Here is a 14,807-nt window from a genome sequence, read left to right as displayed (position 1 = left end):
AAATGAAAAGTTAATGTGATGGAATAATATTGGTAGATCTCAAGAAAGAAAGGAAGTCGAAGGGGTGGGGGTCTTCACTGTAAAAGAAAGTGGATAAAACTCAAATTTTGAAGGAAGCTGCCTTCACTAGATTTTTGGGTTTTGAATCAAACCCCTAGTTTTCAAATAAACTTAACAGCAACCTATAATTATTTGTTGAGATAAGTAACTTTTCTTCTTTAGGAAAACTTGAATCTTTGAGTTTTTTTTAGAAGGACACTTCAAAAATTGTACACAGTGAGCTGTGAAGCTGATTTGTCCTTATTTGGGTGCTTGAAAATGGTAAATTATTAACCATTATTCACCTTCACTTCAATGAGTTTACTCATCAGCTTTTGAAATACAGTACAAAGATTCAAGTTTATCTAAGGATGAAAAGCAAATTATCTAAACAAAACATTATTAATTAGTAAAATCTTTTCAAAAATTAAGAGTTTGAGTTGGTCTCTACACTAAAAAATCTACTGAAGTAAGATACCTTGAAGTTTTAAGTTTTCTCAACTTTTTTTTTATTTTTACAGTGTACATGCGTTTCCATTTGGTTTATTTAACATAACACAAGATAATAAAATTCACATTAATGCAGTTTCATTTCTCAAAGGAAGTTGATCTGCAAAATGAAACTTTATTTCATGAACTAATTGTTAACTTCATGCATTTAAACAATACATATTTGTTTGTGTTGTAGAATATTGTCTTTATAGCCTTAAAATTTCAAATTAACAGCAGGAAATAGTGTGAATATCACTATCTTAGCTTAGCTTCTCATGTAATCTGGGGTTTAAAATCCTGTATTTTCTGTTATTCTGATGCCTCATGTCTTTCTAACATGCAGGAACTAATGTATAATATCTCTTAAGAGTTTTTTTCTGAACTCATAACCACCTAGAAGGCCCACTGTGATGACCCAGCCAGCCCAGCGACACCGGTGTCTTGTTAAGGAGATGAAAACATTACATATGTCTGTGAACCACGCTGCTGGTATGTGTGCTGAGCCTCCTCAACTCAACGTGTGGAACAGCTGATGGTAACGCCAGCCGGGCTCTGTGTCTCATCTGGCTGTCTGAGTGGCCTGCTGGTGTTGGAGCTGCGAGCTGATTGGCCCAGCCGTCTCCTTGTAGGGTTATGGTGAGCAGCAGAGTCATTAATGAGCAGCCACTGAGGCTCCCCCCGAGCCGTGAGTCTGCAGTTCCATATTCGTGCCACCCACTTTTCCATATATCTCCTGCATGTACATTGAGCCTTATGAGGTAATACTCTCATCTGTGCAGGAATGATATAAACATTTGACAGATTATTAACATCATTCCCAAAGAAAGTATTCTATACGTATATGGTCAGATCTCAGGGGAAACCATTCATCTATTTGTAATGATAAAATAAAAGTATTGATTCAGGCCTTCAGGTGAGGAAGAATGACTCAGATGTAGAAGAGCAGTATATTTAATGTGAATTTATTTCATGGGTGGAGGTATGCGAGAGCATTCTTCTGCTCCACGCAGGCTTCACCACCAGATACCAGAGCCTCCTATTTATAGCTGTTTCCTCTCTATCTCCACAGATAGGAGCTGGATGCAGCTGAAGCATCTCAGAGTTATTTACATGCCAAAGAGGACTTTCATAGATTGGATTAATATTGTTTTGATACACGAATAAAGGAGATGAGATTCACGATCAGGCTTTTCTACCAGGCAACAGTGAGAGGTGCTTACGTTCTGGAGCTTTGGTGATAAGAATTGAACATACAAAGAGTGCATTTTGTAAATTTACCATCCATAAAGAGTACTACTTCACCCTGTTGTTGCTGTCTTTTGTTGCTCTGGAGGAGTTTTATCAAGTCCAAGAAAACAAGCTCTGATGAGTTGTGTTAGCCTCAGCTTGTAAACTATAAATTCATAACAGAGAGACTGCTTTAAAAACTGGAGGTTTAAAATATGTGGCACTAGATTGGTAGGGTGTCACAAAAGTTGCCACTGGTTGTCAGAGATGGGAAGAAACTAAGTACAAATACTTCATACTATACTTAAGTAGATATTTCAGGTATCTTTACTTGAGTATTTCTTTTTACTTTAACTACCTACATTGTAACACAAACAGCTGCACTTTCTACTCCTTACATGTTCAAAACAAGCTACTTAGTGTAGTTTTATTGAATGGATGGGACAATAACAGAAAAGAGGATTCCTTGATGTATCCATCAGCCATCAGTGCATATCACAGATGATGGACGAAACAAGACAAAAATGTTGTTCAGTTCTGCTTGAGTCAAGAAGTTTAATCAGTGCCTCCAGTTTTACCAGTTTTTTTTTTTATATATATATATATACTTTTTCTTGAGAAAATAATGTATATACTTTTGCCACCTCTGCTGGTTGATCTGTGGAAAGTGCATTATCCAGTGTTTTTGGATACCAGGTGCTAAAGTTCGGCCACTGCTACATCAGTTTTGACCATTTTTTTTCAAAAGTCTTTCACTTGTGAGCTCTTCAACTTTATGGAAACATACTAAATCACGCAGTGATCCCATACAAATCTAATTTATATCTAATACATGTACATGATTGAATCTGTTTTAACATTGCAACATGTCTTACCACTTTTCATCCCTGGGATACACATTGTTCTTTCATGGTATATGTAATATTTGTTCCACAAAACCAGCACAAATCTGTATCCATCTTGACCTCTGACATTCCTGCTCTGCTAGACTCATCTTTTTTATCTTGTTTTTAGCGCTGGAAAGTGAATAGTATGCTACATTTACTCAAGTACTATAGGTTTAATCAATCATTACCAAAATTCATTAATTGACTGAGTTGTGATTTGAGTCTTTATCATTACATGAAACTTTATCATTACAACACCACCTTGAGGTCAATGAGTGTCATTTGTTTTATATGAGTAGTGTGTGGAATATGCAACCCATCTGCCAATGATGTTCAGGTAGCATCATACATTTTTTCTGCACAAATGCCTTTGGTGAAGAAAGAAAGAAAAGAAGAAAGAATATAACAGATGATTTTTAAATGATTGTATTTCTACTTTTACTATATGACTCCTTCCTCCACTGGTACATAGTCACTTCTCACCACTGTCTAATCATAGAACTCTCTCAGGGGCCATTTTTCAGAACTAAATACCTTTTGATACGTAACATATCCATTGTATAACTTTTTGTATTTAAGAATTCCTATATTTAAATATACCTATTTTTACTTGAGTAAAGGATCTGAGGAACTCAGACTGATTCTCAGAGATGACAACAAATACCAATCTCTCCAATTCATAATGGAAAAACATTCTTTTTTTTAGTGAATTTATTTATGAACCCCGGACTTAGACCCTCACACTTTTTATTATTATCTTTTTTTATTTAATTTTTGTTCTTTTTTTGTTGTTTTACGTTTTTTCTCTTTTATTTTGAAAAGACCGTGTCATTACGGATATTGATATACGAATATTTCTTCAATTAAAAAAAACAAACATTAAAAATAACTAAATAAATAAATGAATAAATAAATATATTTCCAGTATCAGTTTAGGGTAATCACTGCCATCTAGAGACCATTTTTGAGAACGCAGCGTGATGACGTATCACCTGCGACAGTGAAAGCAACAGCCATGCGTCAGTTGCAGCGTTGTTGTGGTCGCCTGTGTGATAAGTTAGATATTACCGAGTAGCTGGTGGCAGAGAGGCGTTTCCCTGCTAAAGTTTAGAGTTTATAAAGTGTCGAAGAAGCGGAGGAGTGTGCGGAGAGCAGCGGCGGAGCTGAGCGGAGCCTCTTCCTCCTCTTGTCTGACGGCTGAGTGTGACAGCAGGACAGGAGGAGGACTGCCATGTAGTGAGGCAGAAGAATGAGCAGTCAGCACACTCCAACAGATGGGACAGACGAGCACACAGTCCAGCAGGAAAATGAACTAGAAGCTCTCGCCTCTATCTATGGAGAGGATTTCCAGGATCTACGGATCAAGGATCCGTGGAAGGTAACTTAGCTAGTTGTGTTAGCCGAGTGCATTTCCTGTAGTGAGCCGATGATGGGTAAAAGTTGACTGCTAGAGCCTGTAGTGATCATCCCCACCAATGAGGAGTGTGTATTTCCAGGTTAAAAGGCCTCCAGAGGTGCACCTCTGCCTGCGGCCCAACGGGCTGAACACTGGTGAGGAATGCTACGTGACTGTGGACCTGCAGGTCAAATGCCCACCCACATACCCAGACGTGTGAGTACAGGCCCTGACCTATGACACGTTATTACCACTGTACTGCAAGGTGTCCAGACACATAGTGGCGAGATGCTCCATTCTGTACATTTATTGATTAGCTTATTTATTATTTTTCTAATGCTCTCTAAACCAGTGGTTCTCAATCTAGTCTGACCCCACAGAAAAAAATCACTTTGTTGTCCCTGACCCCACTCCCATCTACCAGAGGTTGTTCAGGAATAAGTCTAAAAACACATATTATTATATCAGTCCCTATTCTAAAATACATACGTCTTTTCCCTTCATGCTTACTGAGTAGTTTGTTAAGTTCAAACCAAAATGAGGGAAAGTCTGTGAGCTCCAGAAAAGTAATACACTAACATGATCTATTATCACTTTTTAAATTGGTCCATCTTTAACATCCCTGGTTTGTGTCTGTGAACATGGTGGTTCATGTCGGTAATTATTTTGTGCTGGTTTATAGTTTTGACTATGAGTAAGGTGGCACCTTTCCTGTATTTTCTTTTAAATTTTTAAAATTATTTTATTTTGTGTATTTTGTTTAGTGCTTATCTCTTATGCTGCATGTCATTAAGGAGCTAATGTCTATTAGAGCTTTATTTTATTTTACTCTCCACAACCATCTGGAGAGCCCCAGAAAATGATCTTGTGACCACCTGTGGCATCCCAACCACCAGTTTGAGAACAAAAGATCTAAACAGCTTCAGACTTAAATTAAGTGTGTAAGCCTTTATATTACCATTTCCAAATACTTTCTTGTTAAGATGAGATGCCTCTGTAAACAATGGCATGCAGTTATCTTACAGTATTAAATGTTCAGAAAACAAAAATCTTATGGAGGCATAATTTAATGGCCAAACATTGACTAATCTTTGGATTGTTGATTGCAATTAGCTGTCTGCAAATAAGATACTAGTCACTGATGGCAGTGGCTAATGTTGTGCTCCATCAAATTTGTGCTCACTAAATATTGGATATTTGCAGCCAGACAGCAGTAGATAGCACACACAGGTGCTGTTTCAGATAGAGATGCACCGATTTCAATTTTCTTGGCCGATTCCAATTTAATTTAATTTCTTTCTAAGAACTGTAATTGACAGCATTCACAAACATTTTTGCAACTTTTCTTGTAAAAATTAAATGGGATGTTCATAATAATTAAATTATTATTATTACTATTAAATATTCATGAAGTACTATTTCAATTTTCTCCAAAGTCCTCCAGGTTACAACCAGGCCTTATTATAGTTTTATATTAAAATTATGAATGATTTCGCGGGACGCAATTTCACGTGATCTCCCGTGGAAGCAGATGTAAACAAACCGGAGACAGACGCAGTGCAACAGTTTGCTGCAATAAAACTTTGCCATCATACAAACAGACGCAGAAGTTAAACGAGTCTGGAAGAGAAAATGTTTGAGGAGACACATCAGCACAGGTTGTTTATTCTTCAGCCAGAACAGGAGGTGAGATTTTAACTGTCCCTCTGTGAACAGCAGTCTGCTGCTGGCTAACATTAGCCTGAGGAGCTAGAGAGTTTACGGCTGTTTTGCGACATTGTCAGCTGCTCTGTCATATTATAGACTGTTTGTCTTCTCTTAATCCTGTTCTTGGAATTTGTTGATGACACCATCATTATGCTAGCATTTGTCAGAGTGTGTGTAGCTGTCATTAGTGCTGTGGTGATATCATGGTCAGTTTGTCTGCTGCGTGCATGACGTGACCATCATGCAGAACACGTGTGTGACAATGACGGGCACAGAATCGGATATGTGATGCTGACCGGCTGGACACCGGTCAGGGCCAGTCACGCTGAAAACCATCCGGTTCCGGTCTCTGGCCAGTCGATCAGTGCATCCCTAGTTTCAGAGAAGAAGCCATTGGCTGGACACAACTCTGGTAGGGTGTAAGAGGGCAACAGGTCCCAGGTCTTTTTTTTTTTTTTTTTAAATTATAAAAGGCACAAAAAGGGGAATAAATATCAATTTAAAAAAACACCACAGAAATCATTACCATTAGGTTTTGATTAAATCGTTATTTTAAACATTGGTATCAGCCCAGAATTTCACCCTTGGTGCATCAAAAAGCCATAAAGTGCAGATGTTGATCTGAACACTGCAGGGTTTTCAGTCAGAAAATACTTGTTTTTTCTACAATTCTTAATTAGTTGTATTTACTTGTTTGTTTTATTTTTTCCTTTGGAATATTACTAAAATTAAAATAAATTAAATAAATAATTGAATTAAATATTAAATAAGATTATTAGTTAAATACTGTTTTCTACATAATGCAGGAGGGAATACGATTATACTTGTATTTTTACTGACTGTTCTACTGTTTATTATTCTTTGTGCAATCAAGAAGATAAAAAGAGCAGCTCTGAAGCAGTAAAAGAGTGTAGCTGATGTTAGTCATGTTAATTTATTTTATTCATCCACAGTGATACACTAAAAATAGTTTCACACTCATGTGTTTCAGCACAACAAGTAAAGTACCACACTGCCTTACAGCCTATTTTTTTTCTTCTGAGTTGTCTTGTGACACAAGACAAACTTCTGAGGAGGTGTTATCTAATCTAAAACTCCAGCATAATGTAATAACTAACAAATCCGTGAAAACCATACAAAGAAAAAGTCGATAGTGGAAGAACAAAAACCAGTCATGTGTATAAGAGTGTAAGGTATTAAACCTTAAATACCTTTTTGTTACTGACAGAAGTGTGTCTGTACCACTAGTAATCAAATACCAAAAGTTGTCACTAAATGTTTGAAGAGTCATAATCTTGTTTACTTTTTCTTTGGTCAGATAACTCCAGTTTAAAATCACAATTTTGCTATTATTAGGCCACTTTCTTCTGGACAGTTCTTGTACAGCTGCTGGATCAACAGCCCCTTTCACTGTCCATTGCTGACATACATTTCCATATTATCTGTTTTTCCTGTGTGTGTCATATCATGCAAGTTAGAAATCAAATGTATAAAAACAGCTTTTCAGTTTTAGAGTTTGGGAGATTTTTTGGTATTGTTTCACAAATTTTGGAACTAATATTTGACAAAATAACTGAAAAGCATGTATGAACTCATTCTTACAGTAATAATTCTGCACAATATCAGGAAAATCTGTGATTTGCGGTAATATTGTACTCATTAGTATTGCTGTGATGATATAACTTATGATAACTATGTCCAAATAATTCCCAGTAGCAGAAGTGGTGTTTGTTTTCATCACAAAATGACACTGAAAATGCAATTTATCGGTCAGCACTATGTAATATAGCAAGACCCAAAAGCATTGCCACAATTAGCCAATATACTGAGATTTTGATATTGCAAACTACTTACAGCCTTAAAACAAGTAACTTCGATTTTATCCACATGAGCTCACATGATTGGAAACTAATTGAAGAGATGCTCCCTGTAACTCTCCAGGACAACTGCTGATGATAATCCAGACACAATCAGCACATAGATCCAGTGTATGCAGCTGTAAATGTCATCTCAGTGTTTACTAGTGATCATGATAACTTGAATCTTGTTGTACCAACAGGCCTCCAGAGCTGGAGCTGAAGAATGCCAAAGGCCTGTCAAACGAGAACCTCCAGACCCTCCAGAGTGAACTCACCAAGCTGGCAAGAGTGCGATGTGGAGAGGTAAGGACACGCACACAGACACACGCATGCATATTTTACTGAGTCTACCTTTAACCTACCTGCTTATGCACCCAGGTGATGATTTACGAGCTAGCAGACCATATCCAGGGCTTCCTGAGCAAACACAACAAGCCTCCGTCGCGCTCCTTCCACGAGGAGATGCTGAAGAACCAGCGAAGACAACAGGAGAAACGAGCCCAGGAGGAGCAGCAGAAGATGGACCAGCGACGCAAGCAGGAGGAGGAGATGGTGAGGAAGAGGGACTTTGTGGATTACTTTTATCTGAAGATGTTGTACTAATGTTATTTCTAAGACTAAGTAAATAGTTCAGAGCCTTCCATTGGATAATTACTGCAGTAATTAATATGTTTCAGCTGGCAACAAGTTATTTAATCCTAAATGATGCAGTGAGTAGGTTCTCATTTCTTAAACAACCATGTCAGAAGACATATCCTGTGGTCGTGGAAAAGATGTTACTCTGTTTCAGAAGAGTCAAATTATGCTGAAACTACTAAAATTAGGGTAAGAACTGTCCAATGCATTATTAACACCTGGAAGGATAGTGGTGAACCATCATCTTCAAGGAAGAAATGTGGTTGGAAAAAATCTTTAATGATGGTGATCAGAGATCAAACGTTTGGTGAAATCAAATTGTAAAAAAATCAACAGTAGAACTCCCGGCTGTGTTTAAAGCTGCAGTAGGAGTTCACCAAACCTCAATCCAATTGAACATTCATAGGATGTGCTTGAACAACAAGTGTCATCCTTGAAGGATCAGCTGTTAACGTCCTGGTGCCAGATACCACACGATACATTCAGAGGTCTTCTGGAGTCTATGTCTCAATGGGCCAGAACTTTATTGGTAGCAAGGCCACCAGAAACTGTACACTTTCATGTAACGTTCACACAAAAATGCAGATCAAGATACTTCTGCTTCACACTCAACAATAGCTTGTTACTGTCTAAACATTGGTGTCATCCCTGAGCTTTGGGATGACAGAGGATGGAATTTTTGTCTGACCTATAAGTATTAAGGATATAGCAAACTATGCACTCCATTGGTATTTCATCAAATAACTGAACCCCAAACAACTGACTGAAGCCCTAGTTGAATTGGATATTAACTGAGGTATTTTTCATTCTTGTAGGAAAAAGAGATCATGGCTGAAATCCAAAGAAGAGAGGAGGAGAAACGTGAGGAAAAGAGAAGGAAGGAGATAGCCAAACAGGTGTCTGTGCTGCACTGTTCCCTCTGATATCACAACAACAACAACTAAAATCACACACAGTTTATTATTAGAATTCCTACAGAAAGAACACAATATGGTGCTGATGACCGTTTGTGTGGTGTTTATATTTACAGGAGCGACTTGAAAGTATGGAGCAGTCAGTCCCTGCTAGGGATCCTACCCTGTTAGGGAAGAGTCCACCCAGCCCATGTAGATTTCCTCCTGAACAGGCTGAAGCCAAGAAAGCAGTTGGTAACCGCCGCCGGACTACCTCAAATTCACGTCACAGGTATGCAACAAACCAACATTTACAAGGACAGTAAAATGCATGTTGAAGAAATATTGTACAGCCCCGATTCCAAATAGTTGGGATGCTGTGTAAATGTAAACAAAAACAGAATGCAAATTCTTTTCAATCTGTATTCAGTTGGATACAGTACAATCGCAAGATATTAAATGTTTATACTGATAAACTTTTTTTGTAAATATTGACTAATTCTGAGTTTTCATGTCTGCATCATAGACGTCATGTGGTTTTGGATAAAGTGGAAAACAAACATCCAGATTCTTACAAGCACAAAGGTCAAAAGCCAGCATCTGTAATGGTATGGGGTTGTGTTAGTGCCCATGGCATCAGGGTTTGAAGCAACATATGCTGCCATCTAGACATGTGTCTCAGGGACATCTCTGCTTATTTCAGCAAGATTATGCCAAGACACATTCTGCACGTTACAACAGTGTGGCTTTGTAGTAAAGGAATGTGGGTATAAGACTGGCCTGCCTGCAGTCCAGACCTGCCTCCCATTGAAAATATGCATTGCATTATGAAACACAAAATACAACAACAGGGAGTCAGTACTGTTGAGCACCTGAAGTTGTAAATCAAGCAAGAATTAGAAACAGTTTCACTTTCAAAACTTCAAAATTAGTGTCTGCAGTTCTCAAACGCTAATTGAGTGTTGTTAAAAGAAAAAATGATGGAACACAGTAGAAGTCAAACATACATTCAGAATATATTTATATTGGCATTAAACAATTAAGGTTATCAGTTTGAAATCAGCATGAAATATCTTGTTTATGTACTGTAGTCAGTACAGTAGGTTGAACTCATTCATTCTGTTATTATTATTATTATTATTATTATTATTATTATTGTTATTATTCGTGTGACATAGTGTTCCAACTTATTTGGGTTGCAATATTGCTTAGAGTTGTGTCTGTTTTCCCAGACGTGACACAGTTAATGAAGACAACCATCGCTCGCAAGAGCTTCTTCACTTCAACAGCAGCACTTATGGAGAACTCGTCGTCCACAGAGGGAAAAGTTTAGGTGAGAGCTGTTGTGAGATAGTGCAGCTATTCTGGTGCAAAAGTACCTTCGTCTACCAAAGTAACCTGTTTGTGCGTTTGTGTCTGTGTTCGTGATTCCAACAGGTGTGAGCGAGAGGCTCGGACGGAACGTTTATTATGGATTTGAGGTGAACTCAGGAGACTTTGCTGTGATCTACGAGTGGTCGTTGCGCTGGAACAAGAAGATGGGCAAGTTCTTCACCACCCAGGAGAAAGGAAAGATTGAAAACTGCAAAAAGCAGGTAAGTAGAGACAGAAACTGTTATTATCAGTGACAATTTAGTGGTTAAATGCATAAAATAAAATAAACGTTCATGTAAAATACACCATTTGACTGTTTATAAGAGCAGGAAACTGAACAATACTTCTGAAAAACATACTTAATATATGTGCCTAAAACTGCATTCCTGTGTAGATCCAAGGGGCTGAAAATGAGTTCAACTCCCTCCTTCGCCTGGATCACCCAAACTTGGTGCACTATACGGCGCTGAGCTCCACTGAAAAGGAGGACTGTCTTGTGGTTAACCTGTTGGTGGAACATGTGGCCGGCATCAACTTGAACCAAAGCCTAACCACCCACAGCCCGGTCCCACTGGATAAACTGTGCCATTACACGGCTCAGCTGCTGGCTGCTCTCAACTACCTTCACTCCAACTCTGTGGTCCACAAACAGCTGGGGGCCTCCAGCGTGCTGGTGGACTCTGAGGGCAACGTTCGACTGACTGATTACAGCTTATCAAAGAGATTCGCTGATATCTGCAAAGAGGACATTTTTGAGCAGGCCCATGTGCGTTTCTCAGAGGAGACAGCAATGCCAACGAAAATGGGCAAAAAAGGAGACGTTTGGAATTTGGGGCTGACATTGTTGGCTCTGAGTCAGGGGAAGGAGGTGAAGGAGTATCCAGTGACAGTGCCAGCCAGCCTGCCTGCTGACTTCCAGGATTTCCTCCACAAGTATGTATGGATGGATATAAAGGAGTAAATCAGTGCCTTTACCGTAAATCATGTTCTGTATACTTTACATTAGTGCTGAGTGTTTTTTTTTTGTTAAACAAATCAGAATGAATTGAACTAATCAGAACATCCCTCAGTCCCTTGTGCCTGTGGCACATTGCTATTTAAATGGCAGATTTGGCAAGTTGGTTGAACACATAAATCAGTGCAACACAATACAGAAATCACATGGAAAGCTTGTGCTGCTCGACATAATTTAAAAGTTGATTTATTGATCAGAGATGCTGCTTTTAGTCATTTTAAATGTATCCATGTGCACAGTAATGCTCCAAATATTGTTAGTGTTTAAGCATCAAAACTAAAAACTGTAGTCATGAACTTGACATGACAGAGGACACTCTCCAGAGGAAACAGGAAATCATTTTTCAGACATCTCTGATGGAGGTCAGGTTTTATATGGCCGCTTTACTCCAGTAATTTCACTGTATGAACTGCGATTGTGTGAGTGTGAAACTTTTTGGATGTGTAAAGGAACACAGGACTGATCAAGACCAGCACACCCATGGCCACACAGATGGGCGCAAGTACTTATGCTACCTATGGAATGTGGATGCTGGGTGTAAAAATGACAACTATGTCAGTAAGAAAAAAGCAATGACATCTGTGCTGCGCTGTACACAAGCAGCTGCCATTTAACATGCAAAAACACGGATTTGTTCCTGTTGGTCAGGATGTTGTTTTAGACTGTAAACTTCCCTGTCCTGTTTTAAGGAGGAGTTGTTTCACGCTTACTGTCGTTTTCTGTGTAGAAGAGATTTTATCCTGACAAACTGACTTGGTGGGTTCATGAGCTCTTTTTCTTGTTTTTGATATGTCGCCTTTGTGTTGTCAACAGACCAGCAGCCCAGTGTGGATTAGTACAATAGATTGTTCCAGCTCGTTGCCCGTCCAGTTTACTCCACAGTCTATTATTCTCTCTGTGTCTTTGTCACAGGTGTCTGTGCCTAAATGATGCTGAACGCTGGACACCCCAGCAGCTTTTGGACCACTCCTTCCTCAAGCCCCCCTCACCTAAAACTCTGCCACAGTGCCAGGACACCAGCCCAGAAGGTGATACACACATCTATAAGCAATGTGTAAAGGAGGTGGACAAAATATTGGAAACAATATTCAATATTCAATATTCAACTTAAAATCGAGTCAACAAGCAAACATATAAATTAGAGGTTTCTGGTCAATAAGTAGGGGTGGCTGATATTTTTGGTGACCTAAAATGTATAGAATTGTATTTATTTTGTTTTTTATGGTGAGGGTAATATGTCACTGTATTAACAAAAATAAGGTATACTCCACCCAAAACATAACTCTCTTATCACTCTGTTAGCAATTTAATGGAACATATCTTTAAAAATGTGTTTATTGGCTCAAATAGGAATGAAAAGTAGGACGTACACATAAGAGTTTTCCAGTTGGTGTGGGGACACTTCCATCAAAAATTAAGTTCATCCACTGTGTCTTAACCTGTTCAGATGGTGGGAGTAACTTAAGATGAAAACTCCTGCGACTGACAACAGAGAAATTGTCGTGCTTTGCTCATTACTTTCCACTACTTCATGTTACGTAGACTACATGTACTGGAGTCTGCATTAGCAAGTAAATTAGTCACTACTGGATGTAATTCCAGTTCTATGATTATGTGCATAACCCTCTACCAAAATGTTATCAAAGCCACAGTAAAACACACTAGTTTTAACTGATGAAGCATTTATTACAGTAATGACAATGTTGCAAAATCCATGTCATGGATGAACGCAACACCAGTGATGGTGAAGTCGCCGTTATACTCCCACTCCCAGATTTGTGATGCCATACTGTTGTGCACATAAATGGTAAAATATTAATGAAAAGATAAATGAGAAACATCAACTTTGTTTTTTTTTTTTGTCCTGTCAGATCTCGCCGTAGACTTTGCATCATCAGTCATCCCACAGAGCCACATCATCAGTGCTCCTTTCATCTCCGGGGTGCAGAGGCAGCTTTCTCGCTACTTCAATGAGTTTGAGGAACTCCAGCTTCTTGGAAAAGGAGCCTTTGGTGCTGTAATTAAGGTAGGCTCTTTTTACACTCTGGCTTTATTGAGATTTGATGGGTTTTCAACATTTTTCAGAGCATGGACCCCTTAGCTGATAGGGAGATGGAGTAAGGATACCCTGCTACATATACTGCATGGAATATTTTTGTGTCCTTTCTTGTTTGTGTGTAGGTGTGTCTGCTAAGCACAAACAATTTTAGCAGGGCTAATGTAATGTTAACGTTGCGTTAGCCTCACCTTCTACACTTCTGCTGGTGGTTTCGGAGGTGGAAGGTATTCCACAGTCTGTTGCCCATGAAATTGCAACATGATCCTCTGTGGGTCACAAGAGTGTCTGTACACTTTAGATGACAATAATACAGCTAACTGGCCAATATGTTTCAATAACATGTAGGTAACTAGCTGTTATAGAGAGGTTGGCAAATAACCCGATTTGTATTGATAAGTTGTTCATTTGGGAAAAAAAACTTTCAAAACATTACCAAACAATAATTTGGAGGCCCTCCTGCAGTAACTCTCAGGACTCTCAGTAACTCTCAAGACTCCCTAGACGTTGTGGACCCCTTGTTGAAGACAACACTTTTTACAGTCCTGTACCCCTTCAGATGTTCACCATCCAGCTACGTATCCACGCACTCACCCACCCACTCTTATGTAATTTTTTTCATGTTTGTAAGCCCCGTCCACACATTCGTAGAGTCAGAGTCTTAAAAGATTTTCCACTCACACAGAACACTTAATGAAACTTTGTCTCTTCTATGTTCCCTCCAGGTTCAGAATAAACTTGATGGTTGCTACTACGCTGTGAAGCGCATCCAGGTCAACCCAGCCAGTAAGCAGTTCCGACGGATCAAAGGCGAGGTGACGCTGCTGTCACGCCTAAACCATGAGAACATCGTCCGCTATTACAATGCGTGGATCGAGCGGCACGAGACGCCCTCGGTGGGGGTGCTGAGCAACACTGACAGCTCTGAGCCTCAGAGCCCCGCTGACAAGCCTCCTCGGTGTAAAGAGCCTCGACAGCGCCTCAACGAGCTGGGCCTCCCCGACAACGTGGAGGAAATTGCACCTCCTCCGACCCTGTCAAGCTCAGTGGAGTGGTCCACCTCCATCGAGCGGTCCTCTAGTGCCAAATGTAGCGGACACCAATCAAGCGATGAAGAGGATGATGATGATGATGATGAGGAAGATGTGTTTGGTGCCTCTTTTTTGTGAGTGTTTTCTTTTTAGAAGCATTTAGTCCAGCAAGACTTTGTCCTGCACAAACTCTCG

General features: G+C 39.2%; 1 protein-coding gene across 1 annotated transcript in view; it reads left to right on the top strand.

The window, feature by feature from the left end:
• Positions 1-3,630: 3,630 nt before the first annotated feature.
• Positions 3,631-14,807, top strand: part of eif2ak4 (eukaryotic translation initiation factor 2 alpha kinase 4) — a 30,085-nt gene continuing 18,908 nt past the window's right edge. Inside the window, exons 1-12 of the mRNA XM_084741937.1 lie at positions 3,631-4,023; positions 4,142-4,257; positions 7,808-7,910; positions 7,986-8,159; positions 9,059-9,139; positions 9,274-9,428; positions 10,369-10,469; positions 10,574-10,731; positions 10,905-11,443; positions 12,438-12,553; positions 13,397-13,551; positions 14,307-14,746. Of these exons, the coding sequence (XP_084598063.1) occupies positions 3,895-4,023; positions 4,142-4,257; positions 7,808-7,910; positions 7,986-8,159; positions 9,059-9,139; positions 9,274-9,428; positions 10,369-10,469; positions 10,574-10,731; positions 10,905-11,443; positions 12,438-12,553; positions 13,397-13,551; positions 14,307-14,746 (2,267 nt within the window). The 5' untranslated portion in view covers positions 3,631-3,894. The remainder of the gene's footprint in view (positions 4,024-4,141; positions 4,258-7,807; positions 7,911-7,985; positions 8,160-9,058; positions 9,140-9,273; positions 9,429-10,368; positions 10,470-10,573; positions 10,732-10,904; positions 11,444-12,437; positions 12,554-13,396; positions 13,552-14,306; positions 14,747-14,807) is intronic.

This window comes from Lutjanus erythropterus, chromosome 18 (genome assembly GCF_056507025.1).
Source record: "Lutjanus erythropterus isolate fLutEry1 chromosome 18, fLutEry1.hap2, whole genome shotgun sequence".
Lineage (NCBI taxonomy): Eukaryota > Metazoa > Chordata > Actinopteri > Lutjaniformes > Lutjanidae > Lutjanus > Lutjanus erythropterus.
The sequence above is the reverse complement of the archived record's forward strand: the minus strand, read 5'-3'. Positions and strand labels throughout refer to the sequence as shown.